This window comes from Cryptotermes secundus, unplaced genomic scaffold, assembly GCF_002891405.2.
Source record: "Cryptotermes secundus unplaced genomic scaffold, Csec_1.0 scaffold836, whole genome shotgun sequence".
Taxonomy (NCBI): domain Eukaryota; kingdom Metazoa; phylum Arthropoda; class Insecta; order Blattodea; family Kalotermitidae; genus Cryptotermes; species Cryptotermes secundus.
The window spans coordinates 2,091,622-2,109,121 of NW_019729223.1; the positions used below are offsets into that span (position 1 = coordinate 2,091,622).

At 40.3% G+C, this 17,500-nt stretch overlaps 1 protein-coding gene across 3 annotated transcripts in view; it reads right to left on the reverse strand.

Annotated features, from left to right (window-relative positions):
* LOC111865560 (sialin) overlaps window positions 1-16,246 on the reverse strand; it is a gene marked incomplete in the record, with an annotated part of 22,114 nt that extends 5,868 nt beyond the window's left edge. The window contains 6 exon segments of one of the 3 annotated variants that reach the window (XM_023853705.2): window positions 703-920; window positions 2,772-2,859; window positions 5,759-6,007; window positions 11,696-11,895; window positions 12,245-12,430; window positions 16,160-16,245. In XM_023853705.2, coding sequence (XP_023709473.2) covers window positions 703-920; window positions 2,772-2,859; window positions 5,759-6,007; window positions 11,696-11,895; window positions 12,245-12,269 — 780 coding nt within the window. 3 annotated transcript variants of the gene reach the window in all.
* Between the last annotated feature and the right edge of the window lie 1,254 nt (window positions 16,247-17,500).

Consider the following 17,500-nt stretch of genomic DNA (forward strand, 5'->3'; position numbering starts at 1 on the left):
GCCGCTTGTCGGCGAAGTTAGTACCAAATTTAGTGGATAGAGGTTGTCGCGTGGTCAGCTCAACGAATACCCACGGCCGTTAATTTCGGTTTTCTAGACCGGAGTCGTTATTTCCTTGAAATAGCTCCTCATTTATCCTCACGAGGCTTAGTGGACCCCGTTTCAGACCCACTACTTCTCAGAAAATCTGGTAGCTCCGGGAATCGAACCCGGGACCTCTGGGTCTGTAGCCAGGAACTCTGATTACTAGACCACAGAGGTGGTCATGCGTTTACAAACATGTAAGTCAAAATTAATATGTAACTAAACATCAGGACTTGATGTAACATTAGACTGTGTGCATGGTGTAGTTAGTCTCGCTTCCTCAAAAAGAAAGTCTTCTAGCACACATGTATGGATTTTAATGTACAGGAAGAGAGTAAATCTGTATAACAGAATATGTTTTGAAAGAATATTTTGGGGTTAGGACAGGAGCGTGATGGAGGATAAGGATAGACGTTAATCCCCTGTAAATTATTGAGCTGTACTCTGATATTTTGTAGCCAAGCTTGGCTGCCATTGACTACTCGTTCCTCAGTCAATCGCATGTTTATACAAGAAGGCTGCATCCGCTTTAGAAATGTCATGTGAATTCATTCCACTCGAGAGTCTGTGAATTTACACTGCCGTCGACTGTATGAACTTGATCATTTCTTCAGTTACCTTCTCGTTGTGCTTTTGGGTGATATTTTCTTTGAGATACTGCTTCTCCTCGCGTGAGATTCTGGGGTGTTGATCGGGGGTGTCGAACACGAGCAGCCACCAGGCAACACACCACAACAAGGCGAGGGCACCACTAACATAGAACACGGCTTCCCAACCCCAGGCATTCAGCACCAATCCGCAGAGGGGCATCGCCACTACCGTGCCCAAAGACGCACCTGCAAACGCAACATAAACTCGTGACTCTCCCGTGACTAGCCGTGGGAGGGGCGCGCAGCATGCATCGAGAAATAAAATATTTTTACAGGAAAATTTTAAGAGGAATCTCACTTGGCAAACACAGATGTAGGTAGGTAAAAAGGGAAAGGTAAAGTCGTTCCTGGTCGGTCACGATAGCCGAGCGGTTTAAGGCGTGCACTGTCTTCGCTCGCTCGGAAGCCGGGATTGTGGGTTCGAATCCCACTCAGGGCATGGATGTTTGTGTGCGTTTTTCTGTGTTTGTGTACAGGTAGAGGCCTTGCGACGAGCTGATCACCCGCCCAAGGAGTCCTACCGAATGTGTAAGATCTAGAAAAACCGAAGTGAACGGAGAAGTTCATGGAGGTAGACCTAGGCCCACTGGGGCTCTAGTGCAAAGGAAAAAAAAAAGTCGTTCCTGTGCTTAAATAATTAAGCACTATACCATGAAGACGTATGGGGAGTGGATGTATAGGTCACATTTTCTTAACCTCGGCACTAGCTGGAGGTGAGTGGTCACCTTCACGTCACTGCTACTTTAACCCCGAAGAATAATGCCATCGGTACCCTTTGAATAAGAGGTTGGGTGGACCCCAGTACCGGTATGAGTGACGTGGGAGAGAATTTCTTTTTGATCTTACCAGGACTCAAACTCCGACCCATAGGTCGTCCAGTCCGTAGCTATTTGCTATATCGAATACGCTATCCGGGTTCCACCATAGATGGATGGATATATTGAAATCTATATTACAGATAGTGAGTCTGAAATTAGAGACTGGATTACGTTGGCTCATGGGTGAGTTCTAATGGCCGGGACGTGTGAATATGTTAATTAATTTTCGGATATTACAAAGCATGGATCTGTTGAACAGCTATTCAAGAAAAATATTGCATCATGGAATTTCATACGCAGATCATGTTGGACATTGCGGACCATCGGACACGAAATATCTGAAAGATATTTGAAACAGAAACAACATAGATAAAAGCTTAATATTCTGTTACATTTAGAGTATTATTTTACTTTAATACTTCCGTACTTATACTACCCATTTTCTCATGTTTTTCCTCTGGATACTACTTCTACTCTGTGGTTGCTACAGTCCATGAAGAAACTTTGCCTTTGTTTTACAGTTTTTTTAGTCATATAGAAGTTCTGTCGGAATCCTTGGGCGGGGATCAGCCCGCCGCAAGGCAGGTACCTACACAGGAAAGCAGAAACACAGAATAAACGCAAACATCGATGCTTCGAGTGGGATTCGAAACCACGACTCCAGTGTTTGAGGGGGCGAAGACAGACTGTGCGGTCAGTAATCGGCAAACTGGATACTACTCAATCAATCAACCGATCTATCAATCCATCAGGGAAATTTCAGACTTCATACAGAATTTACGGATTAGAATTTTAATTTGATTTATCCCAGCTGTCATAACGTCTTAGAATTCGGAACCTCTAATCAGACATGTGAATACAATCATGAATGGCAATCTGGGATTGATGAGAGAAAAGGCGGTAGTACCTATTTTAATACGTGTTTCTGAATTTTCCTCAGGATTGCTGGTTTATTGACTGAGACTAAACCAAGGACATCCAGAATATGAAAGAGTTGTCCACAACACTGCATCGTAATATTTTGTCCTTGTAAAATTCACGGAGTTATGGTAGACTGTACATGCAACTGGAATAGGGGAAAAAGAATTGAAAGATTAATACCGGTGGGGAAACTTTGGAAATGCGAACACTTATTATATTAAGATGGGGATGTGTAGGTAATATTAAAAGACATCTTAAGAGAACAAATTTTGAGCTAATAAATTATTTGTGTACGAACCTTGAACGGCAAAAGACATGAACCTCGCTCTCTCAGAAAGGGGTACCCAGCTGATCACAGCAGCACTGAGGGCCGGGAACACCACACCCTGTGTCAAAATACAGTGTACGTACCAAAAGCTATTTCGTTCAATAAACATGGATTTCAACAAATATTTCTAGAATTCTAACTTAGAGATCAATACTTCAGGATGTCGTCAAAATTGGGGGTGTTTGTAAGATGGATTTATATACCGCCCCATAGCTCAAGCGATTAGTCGCTGGCTTCCCACTGCGGCGGCCCGGGCTCGATCCCGCGTCTGGTAAAGTATGATTTGTGGTGGACAAAGTGGCGCTGGGGCAGGTTTTCTCCGAGTACTTCGGTTTCCCCTGCCAATCTTCATTCCACCAATTGCTTCACAATCACCCTCACCTATCATCTGGGGCTGGTACAATAGGCCAGAAGTGGCCGCAGTACAAGGGACTTAGTCCCACCCCACTAACAATAATAAAAAAAGATGGATTTGTAGATTAACAATTCAGGGTGCAATGGTATAAAGACCTGGATACATCTCCAGCCAGTTCCGTCTCGAATTGTAAATTTAACCATCCATATTGCACGAGATATTTGTTTTCTCCGCAGCGTCCAGATCGGTCCAGATCGGCTTTGGGGCCCACCCAGGCTCCTTGCCCAGTGGGAGCTTTCGCTGAGAAAAGAAATTAAATTTAGCTGGTGTATTAGTGTGTTTGGACTTTTGCGAAAATGGCTATAAGATGGAATCCCAGTTGAATTAATATTTCCTTGCATTTGCAAATAAAAAAAATTAAAATTTTTCCATGTGTTTAAATAAGAGCTATGCCATGAATGTATGGGGTGTGGAGGTATAGCTCAACGCATTCATAGCTTCGGCACTACGTGGAGGTGAGTGGTCAGTTTCAAGCAACAACTAATTTTCTGTTGAAGAAATATTCCCTGCACTCATAAAGTAGGATTGTTGGAATCCAGAACCGGCCTGGACGCCATGGAGAAGAGAGGTATTTCGAGCCTTGCTAAGAATTGAACCTCGTACCCCCTGTAGTTGAATCAGTAGCCTAGTCACCATACAAACTGAGCTGCCCCCCTCCACAACCGTAAGAATTTTGTTACAAGTTATTATTATTATTATATTTTTTCTAAATCTTATTAAGCACAAATTTTGTCTGTGTTAAATTTGTCAATTTTTGCGATATTTCTCTTTTGGTAATAATTGAGAGCTGAGAAATACTATTCGTACAGAGTTTGCTGATCTGTAAATGATCTATCGTTATACAACATTTAAAATGACTATCTCCAACATTTTATTGGCTACGACCCTCAAATTGAAAGCTAAATATAGATTTCATATAACATACATTATGTTGCTTACACTCTATAAAATCATTATAGCAACAATAGCTAGATATTTTAGAAGCTCTATTAGAATACACCGTTTCAGACCCCCGTAAAGAGTGGGGCTACTGAACCCCACCACGTTACAAGCTCGTGCATCAGCCACGTTATTACATCGTAATGCTGATTCTATTAAATTAATATTTTCATGGATATTGTGAATTCGAGTGTCATAACATTCAAACGAACTTTTGTGAAAATTGGCCAAATGCCTCAAAAGTTGAAATTGGATAAGTACAAATTGACACAAACACAGAGAATGGTGATCTCATAACCCTACTTGTTTCTCTGAAGGGAGAAAAATGTGATATAAATAAATACTGCTTTTTATTATGAGAAAGAAGGTACGAACTGAGAACTATGCGCCATTTTGGTAGTTACTGCCATCCACAGGAAAACACTTGTTATTCTGACAGATTACATTCAAATGGTGCCGGGTTGAATCCCGAGCGATGTCACTAATTCCAAACAAAACTCATTAGTATAATGACAATATATCTCTTGGAGATAGGAGTACAGCCACTTTCAGAAGTGTCGTGCACCTTAAGTCCATACTTGTATCAAACACTGGACAGTGTAGAAAACAATCATGGTACTATGAGTGTGAGAGGGTTGACTGATCATTTCCAACATTTAACAATGGATCTACATTACGAAGCATATGCACACGTCCTTTAAGTCACTCATAAGTAAACTCCGATTGATTACTTCAGTTTATTTCACTTAATACCATCCATATATTACATGGAACCAGTGTAACACGCGAAATCTTAACCGACACCAAATTAAGTCTACAAGATTTTAATAATTTAATACTTAATTTTATGAAATATAATTATCGTGAAAACTGACCCATTTTAATTTACAGTTCAGTGGTTATGTGCTTTATTTATGAATCATCTGATGATGTATACTATTAAAACATTCTGTGGTAAAGAAAAATACAAATTAATATAGACATTTCTATTAATCGTTATTTGTCTTTATTAATTCTATTAATAATTTATTGTGTAGGGGATTTGTATGATATAAAATGAGGCAATTTTTGTGTGGTTCGATTCCCTTCACGGGTAAGGACATTTTTCTTCACCAAATTTTAAAAATTAACTCGTAGACCAAACCTAGGTTCCTTTTCATTAGGTGCTGTGGACAGCCTTCTCTGAGGTAATGCTACTTGGCTACTTGGGAGTGAAGTTTACCATTCATTTCCGTTTATTGCCGAAGATAAGTGTGTGTGGAGCTGCACCTCCATTTCTCCACCTCCATGCCTAATGACAAAATTCATACTCTATACGTTTATGAGCAACCATTTAATATTACTGGAATTTTAAATACAAGATAAGTCCGAATATAAGGCGATCCATCATTTTAACAATGAGAAAATCAGAAAATGATTTGCGGCAAAAGAAATTCTTAGGAACCCGAGAATTAGGCAATCACCCCTTTCTAAGAGATAGTATAAAAACGCTTTCTTTATATTCGGGCTAATACTGTCTAAGTTTCTATGGTGATACGTAAATATATACTGTAATGCTAACAAGGAGATAGGTCTTGTCTGTGTCAGTCTGTATGTAACGTACTTGGGCCAGACCTTGCAGGGCCCGGGTGACGAGGAGCAGGGTCCAATGTGTCCTCGCCAGGAAGGGCAGTACGAGGGACAGGACCCCATTGATGAGCACCGCCCCACCAAACACTCGTTTGGCGCCCACCACTTCGGCTACTCGACCTCCAGGCACTTGGAAAACAAGGTAACCCCAGAAGAAGGAGCTGAGGATGACGCTCTGCTCCACCTCGCTCCAGTTGAACTCGCCATGTGTCCCGCCCTCCACCTGCGTACACACACATAACTCACTCGCGCACTGAGCAAACAGCTGGCCCCGGCCCACGCTCTGTCACCGATTTTTAATTTGTTTACTTCTTGCGCAAAACACGGGACGTTCATAAAAGTGGTTCATAATCCGATTGCTACGATCTTAAATTGTAAACAAACAGGGTCCCCTGCGCACAGGCTTAACCTGTCACTTTCAATATCGTTTTACACAAAGTGTCCATTATGATCTCTATTCGTCCAAATAGCGTGGCTCTTAATAGCAACACAATGAACATACCAAATACTACAATTTCTTTATTAAAATGTCACAACACAACTATATTAAGGTCAGTGCCTAGTTTGGTTCTGCTACATGTTTCGGCTACCAAAAGCCATCATCAGGCAAATACATGGCCAACATATATACACCACTGAACTGCAGTACCAGTAAAATTGGATACAATAATATTAATTACATTAAAATACTTGGCGTAAAGTAAAATAAATTAGACTATATAAAACGAAAGTTATAATATAAAACATGATAAAAATTCTTCAAGTGATGCATTACATCAAAGAATTAGTCGTTGGTTTTTGCAATTTTGTTGTGTTCACATGGACAAATTGGAGTATTCTATATTTTGTGTATATATTTTAACGTGTTTTGCCACTGAAGACGCCGTTCAGATTGTTAATTGGTTTATTTAACAACCTACAAGTCTTGGCTACAATTAATTATAACGCTGTTACGGGTTTCCACAATTTACAAAATAAACTGTTTGGGGGCTCGTGATGTAGATGTAGTAACATTAATGTTAATTATTTAGTCGGTGCCTCATCTTACAAACTACTGTCCATTCTGTAGGGAATGTAAACAACGACCAGCTTCTCATTACACATTCACTAGATTAGGTTTTATTATGTTTTATATTTTATAAATATAAACGGTAGTCTATAAAAGATAAACATTATTTTTAAAATGAAGCCATTATTTAACACCATATGCCTATTTATATGTATTAGTACATTTTCCATATTATAAAGTTCATGTCATGTATTGCCTTCAAATATAGAAATAAACATATCAGTCACCAAGTTTACCAACGAGCTATGTCGGGTCAGGAACGTAACCTATGTGTTTAACATACTGAGTATACTGGAAAATATCTTCGAATTGCGCGATTCTCTCTCAGGTGGGGTTACTGAGAAATTAATGCATCTGTGGCGCAAATCGTGACGTTCATGTAATCAAATGTTTGTTGTTATAATTTTATTTGAACACTTGCTCATCCGGTCTTACCTGCAACTGAAACAGCGTTCTGTTTGCAAGCATCCATGCTTCCTACTGGAGTACTGTTAAACGTGAGACGCAATAGGACTCATTGTCACTTGTCACAAGAGAAATAAATGAAGTGGACACTTTACTGTCTGTGCTTAACAGATACTGACATTTCGTCTCTCACGTAAGTTGCTGATTTGTAAGGCCGGCGTGGAAGATCACCTATGAACATTTATAATTCAACAGATTGGTGGTTACGTTATACCACGGCCGCGCCATAACTCAAGCGGTTAGTCGCTGGCTTCCCATCGCGGCGGCCCGGGTTCGAGCCCGGGGTCTGGTCAAGTGGAATTTGTGGTGGACAAAGTGTCGCTGGGGCAGGTTTTCTCCGAGTACTTCGGTTTCAACTGCCAATCTTCATTCCACCAATTGCTCGACAATCACTCTCGCCTATCATCTGGGGCTGGTACAATAGGCCAGAAGAGGCCGCAGTAAAAGGGACTTAGTCCCACCCCACTAGCAATAAAAGAAACGTCTCGATAAGGAATAGCAAACACTGGTCTTCTCGTACAGTACAATATTTTTGTCTGAAACTTATGTTGCACGACACACGTAAATCTACTACATGTTCGATTTATTTATTTATTGTTTATTTAAGACGCTGGTATTTTTTAGATTATAGAGCATCAGTTAATATAGGGATTAAATAATAATAAGTTGGTAGGGATGTGGAAGGACAAGGTCGTAGCTTAATTGATGTATTATCCCGGCATTTTCCTGAGCGGGCTTAGGAGAACCACGAAAATATCTCAGTTTAGTCGATGTCCTGGTCGAGATTCGAAATGAGAATCTCCCAAATGAAAATCAGAATCAGTAAAACCTGAGTGAAACTTCCCTGTATTATTATCACATTCTTTTTTCCACGCCGAAGTCATCAGAACTGCCACTGATTACGCGAAAGTTGAAACAGGAGGGACATTGGAAGGAGCGATCTGAGGTAAACCATAAGACGCCATACGAGTGCCATCTGGTGGAAATCGTGTATAAAACAACAGGGTACATTTTGAAAGAGAGTATAATGAGAAGAGGCACTGTCGTGCCAAACCTCCAAGCAGGTGACTCATGATTCGAACTTCCTGACTTATGTTATCCCAAGCCAGAAGAGGTCCCTATAGCTTAGTTCAGCTGGCAAACCTCTTCCATTTTCATTCCAACACCCACACCGACCCAAGTGAGATTGGAACTGTAGCATTAGGTTTTGGTTCTTGGCAAACCCGACCTTAAGCTACAGATCATTAAATATGTATTTGTCTGGCTTTGTTTCTTTTCGTAACGTCTGCATATTAACCACCCAGATTATGTAGACCTAATATAAATTGGAAGGTTGAGGAATGAATATGGGAAACTTTCTTCAAGATAGAGGCAGGAGGCTCCACAAAACGTTCCTATCCATCTACAGATCTGCACAGCATCACATTCCAGAATATCTGATCTTAATTTATTGTTTATTTTGTATTTATCTGTTTTAACGACGCTTTAATAATTCGGCTTCAGACTACAGAGCATCGGGTAGTTCCTAAATAATTAAATGGAAAAGTGTGGAAAGAAGCGCTAGTGCGTTAATTTGAGTCACTGGCCTTGGGGGATAAACGGCACAAAAATAAAGTTGTCTATATGTTTAATTAATTGAACACCAAGCCTTGAAATATTTTTTCTCCTCTCGCTCCCACTTCGGAGCGTAGGCCTGATTTATGAGTTTCATGGTCATCTTTATAGACGGTAGGGAGCCTTGGACGGGTGATCAGCTCGTCGCAAGGCCTCTACCTAAATACATGACAACACAAACACAGAAAAACGCACATACACACCAAACATTCATGTCCTGAGTGGGATTCGAACCCACGAACCCCGGCTTCCGAGCGAGCGAGCGAAGACAGTACATGCCTTAGACCGAGCGGCTATCGTGACCGGCATGAAGGCATATAGGGTAGTGAAATTATAGTTCCATTTTTCTTAACCTCAGCACTGGTTGGAGATGCGTGGTCAGCTTCACGCTCAGGCCACTTTTTCCTCGGGGAAACAGCCTCCAGTATCTACTGGATAGGAAGAAGATTGGATCCCATGGCCGTTTTCGACGCTATAGAGAAGAGAAAAATCTTGGCCTTGCCGGAAATCGAAACCAAGCCATCTAGACCATAGTCCGACCTTGCGCCAAATGAGCTATCCTGGCGTGGAGGAACCGAGAATAAAAGGAAAGAAACCAGACCAGGATAAGGAGTCTCCCATATTTCCTAAATAAGAAGGAGCCCCAACCCCTCTACATCGGCTTTCGCTCTAAATTATTCCATGCTCTCAGCTCCTCATGCGTACTGCATGTCTCGATGAGGAGCTGAAAATTCTGAAGTTCTTACTAACGCATTTTCCTTCATCCTCTTTTTACTTTTTCTCTGTTAGGTATAAATATCCTCCACATTACTTCGTTTCAAATATCGTCAATATTTTTTCTCGCGTCTGGGCGACAGTCTAATTTGATTCACATAAAAAGAGAAAATACTGTAGTTCAGCGTGAATTATCTTTAGTATGTATGTCAGCACTATGTTTACATCCTTCGCCCATATAATTATCTGTACATAAATCCATTTTGATAATAACTCAGTCAGTTTTAACTAGTTCAGTTGTATATCTGCGAAGTCTACTGTTCAGTATAAAAGTTCAATGAACGACTAAACATTGTGCAACAGTTGACGTATCCTCAACTTACATTTCAGAGTTAATTAAAAACAAAATATGCTTGAAGATTCACATGATTAATTTCCGCAATGAACATACATTTTGTTATGTAAATACTAACAGAAAGGTTATGTTTTATTTTCAGGAAGGACCTTGATTGCTATAACGAATTCACTGATTATCTGCTGACGCAAGAATCAAAATAATTTCCTGCTGACAGCCGTTACATTTTCGAAGCTGCAAACTTTTTCATTATTAATAAATGTAGACATTGTTGATAAAGCTTCTTTCACACAGGCCTCTGTTTCTGACCTACCGAATAATGAGAGACTGAGGTATGTTGTCTTTCGAAGTATAGGACCAAGAATAGCCGAAAATAAATTAAACAAATATTCCTTTAACAGGAAATGTAGTAGTAATAGTTGATTGCAGAGTTATGATACACTGTCATATGTGATGGTTTTATCCCCCACAAATAAGAAATCTTATTTTAATCGACACAGTTAACAATGTTGCTTTCTTTCCTGTCACTAATTTTTCACTACGTCTCGGCTCTATGTATTCTGAATTGTTGCCAGCGTCGTTAACCAAACTACAGAAAAATAAAATACTTTCTGGACCACCATTTACACTATTGTCACTACAGTAACACTAATTATTAGAGATCTAAGTCGCTATTTTACACTAAATTCACATGTTCGTACATTTTGAAACTTGCAGTTGCTTACGGAAGGGAGTTCAGTAATATTATCTCTGTGACATGACCTTAATATGAATTTCAATGAAGATCATTTTAACGGTCAAACCATTAATGAGGGTCAAAGAGCATTGAGCAAAGGCAGATATCTTCTCATAACTTTTCTTCAAAATATGGGTTTAAACAATTCTTTAAATTGACTTTAATCTGTAGACTGTTCACAACAGTGTAGTCCAGTGACGTTAGAATGATGCTAACATGGGTCAGAGTCTTGATAAGACAATAGTCACTCGTTCAAGAAGTTCTCCGATTTCATGAAACCGGAAGCTTTTTCTCCCGGATTCAAATTACCCACAGTTGGAGCTAGATTTTAATTAATTAATTAGGTACCAATTTCCAATCAAAGTTGTTCTTCCTGTTACCCTGATCGAGTTTTCTTGTTATATTCCGAAGTTACACCAAGCAAATGCCGATGTAGTATTTCTTCCGAATAGGCCACAACCACTTTTTCAAGAACCTTGTCCCTTACGCATGATTATTTTCCAATCACATTGCACAGAGCTGTTAAGTAACTAAATCAACTACTTTCACCGCAATGTCTGTTCCTCAGGTTATACTATCCTCCGTACAGCGTTATTTATTCCATAATTCTATATATAATAAAATCATCATGGTGCTGCGTGAGATTCTGGTAACACAGTGTGCTGACAAAGTAGCATTAATTCTACCAGTAGATGGATCTGCAAACAGTGGTCTCTCTGTCTTCAGTTTTCATCATGTTCATAGAAAATAGAAAATTTTGAAGAGGTTCTTGTATTTTTACACTATTGGATGTTATGATTGGATTGTGAACATGCAATGGAGGGGCGGAGATTGCATGATAATTTTTATATTTTTACTTATAGGGATAGCGTGACCAGTAAACTTGTAACACAATGAAGATAATTATGAGGAGACATTTTGACAGTGCATTGCTTTGTTTGCACGGAAATAACTTGACCTGTTTATTGGTAGAGACGCTGCCATCGGCCGGCAGACAGGTTCCTGAAGAGTTGGACTGTGTGCCCTCACTTGTCAGGTCGAGACTCGTGCTGTTCACCATGCCCACAATGGCCAAGTTGATGTTGACTCTCAAAATGAACGTGACCGTTATGCCCAGGAAGAACATGAGGCAGAGCAGGTATCTGGCCGCAATGCGGTCTGTGGGCAAAACAGTTCGGTTTAATGTCTGATGGTCTGTAAGAAGGGTTATTACTCAGCTCCGAGCCAAGAGGATGGAGGGATCCGAATGTACCCAGAGCCATCAGAGAGTAAAATACAGCCATGAGACCGCCTCTGTGGTCTAGTTGACATGTAGAAGACTTTGAGATGTGAATATTAACATATCCACGAAGTTGCACAAAGATGGCAAAGAGAGAAAACACGGAGTTTGTAATTTCGACACTGTGTTGCGTTCTGTAGACATGTTCTAGTCCTGTTTCTTTTTTTTAAGAGGTTTCATGAGAATGTACGTGGAAGTTGGCAAGAAGAAAGTCACTGTAAAACTCACCTCTCACTCTGCGAATCCAGCCCATGGTACGGCGCTGTTATGACAGGACAGGCAAATTGCTTTCGCGTCTTCTCGCGGATGAATCACAAACGCTACTGGTCAGTCAGTCACATCTGCTCCTCACTTCTCCAGTGCACCAGACACAGGAATCCTTCCGAATACAGGCTGGCTCGTTGCCATGACAACCTTTAAATAGAAGACGTTTATGGAGCCATGTTACGGTAATATTGACTGTTTTAATGAGCTGGTACAATGAACTACTCTTTCAGCGGCTGCCCACGTGAATTCCAAATTCTGCACCCCCATCACCTGGCTTGTTAACAAGAATTGTTGCGTCATCCTCCTCCAAGTCCGAACCGGCGCACTAAAGTTCGCGAGATATGCCAACAGTTTGTGTAGCTTGTGTAATATGCGATTACCAGCTGCAGAGTGAGCTGATGTTGATAGTACATGTTATAGCAACGACTGTGGGCGGTGACTTCAGAGAAAATGATAAAGGGACTGATATTAGCTTTCATTTGAAGGCATTTCTTCGGAATTTGCCTGAAGAGGCTGAAGAAAGTCACACCTGTACTGAATAATACCTCGGAACAGAATTGTGTTCGAAAGTGCGTGGGAACTACAGTAGGCATTGGTACACGATCTTCACGGTAACCGTGGCTTTTATGCTTTTTTAATACTAGTCATATCTACAGCCATCACTTATTATCTTCAGCAACCTTAAAACAAAGTAGCATTGGCTTATGACACAGAGGCATTACAAGGAGTACCAGTAAACAGATAAATAAATAAGTGATAATTAAAACGTGAAATAATATATGAAACTAACCAAACAACCAACCAACCAACCAAATAACCGACTGACCAACTGGACAATTGACCGACTAACCAACTGACCGTCCGACTGACTGACCGACTGATCGAATGACCGACCGACCAACAAACCAACCATTCAAACAACCAACCAATCAACCAATTACCCAACCAACTACCTACCTAACTAATTAACTAACTAACTAACTATTATCTTTATTGTTAGTGGGGTGGGACTAAGTCCCTTGTACTGCGGCCATTTCTGGCCTATTGTACTAGCCCCAGATGATAGGTGAGGGTGATTGTGGAGAAATTGGTGGAATAAAGATTGGCAGGGGAAACCGAAGTACTCGGAGGAAACCAGCTCCAGCGCCACTTTGTCCACCACAAATTTCACTTGACCAGACCCGGGATCGAACCAGGGCCGCCGAGGTGGGAAGCCAGCGACTAACCGCTTTAGCTATGGAGCGGTCTAATTAACTAACTAACTAACCAACTAAACTACTAGCTGACGGACTAAATGTCAAGCACAGAATTTTAAAAAATCAATAATCTCTTAGTTATTCAGGAAGTGCCCACGGTTTACGTAAAGTAACCCGAAGGCTTGTTTCGATATCCATAACAGACTGCCATGAAAGGTAAATAATGTATTAGAAGTTTAAACAAAATCAAATAAATACGGACTAAAAAGTAACCATTGAAATGAATGCGGTAAAAGAAACAAATTCTTCTTAGAAACAATGTCCTTGTAAGAGACACTTTTTCCAAACCTAGGTCTAAACGTATGAAGTTAAAACACAACAAACATCTTAAATTTAACAAGGTATCAAATTTCGATATATTTTATTAATACAATAATTAATTTATTAATAATTGTATGTGTCTATAAAATTTATGTTTGAGGTTGCTGTACGTTTTATAGCTAACTCGGGTAGTTTGGTTTAGTGAGCAGAAAATTTAACTTTAATTTTACTTACATAATTAACTGGAATTAAACTTTAGGTAATAGAAGGTGTCTGATGATCTAAATTATGGGTCGAAACATGTAGAAAGAAATACGTTCTTATATTAAATTAGCAAGATACATATCGACATCTGCTTTCGTCTTCACCCGAATATATACCTCTTTATTGTTTTGTTGACGGTCATAACCATAAGATATAAATGAAATGAATACTAAATTACAGATATATCAATAACAATAGCATAAGACAAACAACACATGTCGCAGCGGAGGCCAGTTGTCTCAGAGAACCGGCGGCATGTCAGTATAACATGAGTTCTAGGGAAATGTTATAATGGGGGAGAAAGAAGTCCAATGGAGATAATTCTTTACATTTATTGGTGAAACAGATTTTTGTGAAGACTCTGATCATCAAAGTCACAAAATAAGGTCACCCAAACATTTTTCACAATCACACTTTTTTAAACTTTGACTTCAGTAATGTTATCAACCCTAACATATAATCGATTAGAAATAACAGTGCATTTAATAGGGAAGTCGCGCCATAGCTCAAGCGGTTAGTCGCTGGCTTCCCACCGCGGCGGCCCGGGTTCGATCCCGGGTCTGGTCAAGTGGGATTTGTGGGAGACAAAGTGACTCTGCAGAGGGTTTTCTGAGAGTACTTCGGTTTCCCCTGCCAATCTTCATTCCACCAAATTCTCCATCATCATAATCACCCGTGGCAGGCTACAATAGGATAATCAGTGGCCGCCGTGCCAAGTGGATCCAGCTGGACTTCACCCCCCACTAAGGGAATTAAAAAAACATTTAGTAGGAAATTCTGATTTGTATGAAAATGCTCATCGTTAAGAAATCAAACCGAAAGAGACAATATTACCAAATCCCTCTCTCTTTCCTGTTGCTTCCACTTGGAGCACAGGGCATCCGAGAAACGCTTTGTTTCACTTCAGTTTCTTAATCTCAGACAGTCGGCAGGACTCCTTAGATGGGGAATCAGCCAGTCGCCAGGCCGCTAACTACAAAACACAGAATAAACGCAGACATACATCCATGCCTTGAGTGGGATTCGAACCCACGATCCCAGTGTTCGAGCGGGCGAAGACAGTTCATGCCTTAGACAGCGCGGCCACTGTGATCGGCGAATAACAAAATTAGGGATAGAAAACAGTTTATTTAACGACTCTGTACCAATTACAGTGTTTATTTAAAACCCAGTAATATGAGACGATACTGACCACAGTGGCCGCGTGATCTAAGACAAGAACTGTCTTCGCACGCTCAAACACTGGGATCGTAGGTTCGATTCCCACTCAAGGTGTAGATGTCTGTGTGGTTTTATCCTGTGTTTGTGTTATCCTATGTAGGTAGGGACCTTGCGACAGGCTGATCCCCGTCCAAGTGGTCCTACCGACTGTCTGAAGTGAAACAAAGCGTTCCTCTGTTGCTGTATGTTCTCAGTGGCAGCTACGGGAATAAAGAGAGAGAGAGGAGAGATGAGATGATGACGTGTGTTCTTGTAGGGAACTGGACAGGAACAGGTTACTGTTTTCGCCTAGAGGGACAGAGGAATACCATGAGAAAATCTCAGGATAATGTGTGTCGTGACCAAAGTTGGAATCGAGCAACTCCGGCGTACAAGCCAAGAGCCTTACCATTTGGGCCAACTTGCCCATCACCAAATGGTGGATTGGGAAAATTAAATTACTCAAAATTTATGATGATGATAAGAAGAATAGCTGCATATCACCTGATGTTCTTAAGACAATTAGCTATAATTCTACGGCTTCCTAATTTATTTAACGACTTCCTGTCAACTATACAGGATCAAAAATATTCGTGTATATGTAAGACTATTGATTTGTATCCGCGAAATATCAGGATCTGATCCGGGTTGGATATCCGATAGACAGACTAAGAGATTTTTATGATTTTCTTGTCTCTATAGGTTAATGCCAGAACAGTGCTTTCAAACAGGTCATATTTTTTTTCTAAATCTTTATGTACCCAATGTTTATGAATATATAAACACAAATTGGAAGTTCAGAGCAACTTAAGCTACGTTTTCAGCATGACGCAGGGAGACACCGGCTCGTCCTTGAAGTTCTTATGTATTAATAATGGTTATAATTCATACTCACATATGTGCAGAATCTTGGTGTTTATGGTATCCACTGCCGGCTTATTACTCCAGATAAGTTTACTTAAGACACTATTAAATTCGTTTTCATGTTCCAGTCATGTGTTGCTTACGTAGCAATTGCGTCAACACATTTCTGTTATGCGCATCCGGGTACCTCACTATGGAACAACACGCACTGAATTCTCACGAACATGCAGCACTCACGAACTGAATGACACAGTAAAGTTGGACAGTATCTGTGGTCTCTTTTATTTAAAATATTTTTTCGGAGACTGAACTCTTGATTTCGTCTTCCGGTAAAAAGTCTACTCAGTTCGGCACATTCCATACAGCCAGCCATGATCTCCGACATTGTTTTTAAATAAAAATTGGGACAATATATAATATTAAAAAAGCCAATAAATATATTAATATTTGTCTATCTGTGGCTCTACAGCCCCTGTGCACCTTGACCGTTTTTTAAGTATCTTAATTTATATACAGTCAATAGTACTCCCTGGACAGGGGGATCAGCCAATAGCAAGGCCGCTACCTACACACAGAACAACACACACACAGTGTAAACGTACACAGAATTTGAGTGCTCGAACGGGTGAAGACGGTTCATGCCTTAAACCTCGCGACCACTGTAATCGGCATTTGTATTAATATAGCATCGTTAAAAAAGTTGTATCTTATGAGGAAGATAGATAGAAACAAAATGGAATTGATTCTTACTATGTATATTGAAATTACATTTATTTGATTCACCTTATTATATGTGTAAATTGAAATAATTCTACTTTAAAGAAGAGGAAACTCTGTCATGAAGTTTCACTAAATACTTGCTCTAGATGGAAGATCTCCAGCCGACTACTGTAGTCCCGTCAGACTGCAAAACTTGGGGAGCATAAAGAAGGAAAGCTGTAATATTTTTCTTCGAATTAGATACATGCAGTCTCTAACCTTTTTTATGTCTAAAACATGTCTGTGCAGACGTCACGCCATGAATAGGCAACCATACAGAAAAAAAGTTATGCGTATTCAAAGGCATCTCCGCTATGGTGACTTCCGTTCCAGACATATGTTTAAAACAAGATCTTCTAACCTCCTCCTTAAGGCCGATCACAGTGACCGCATGATCTAAGGCATGAACCGTCTTTGACCGCTCAAACACTGGGATCGTGGGTTCAAATTCCATTCGAGACATGGATGTCTGTGTTTATTCTGTGTTCGTGCTGTCCTGTGTGTAGGTAGCGGCCTCGTGACGGGCTGATCTCCCATCCAAGGAGTTCAACCGTCTGCTGTGTAAACCGTATCTTGTGATCAAGAATATAAGAAAAACTACCCCCATAGTGGA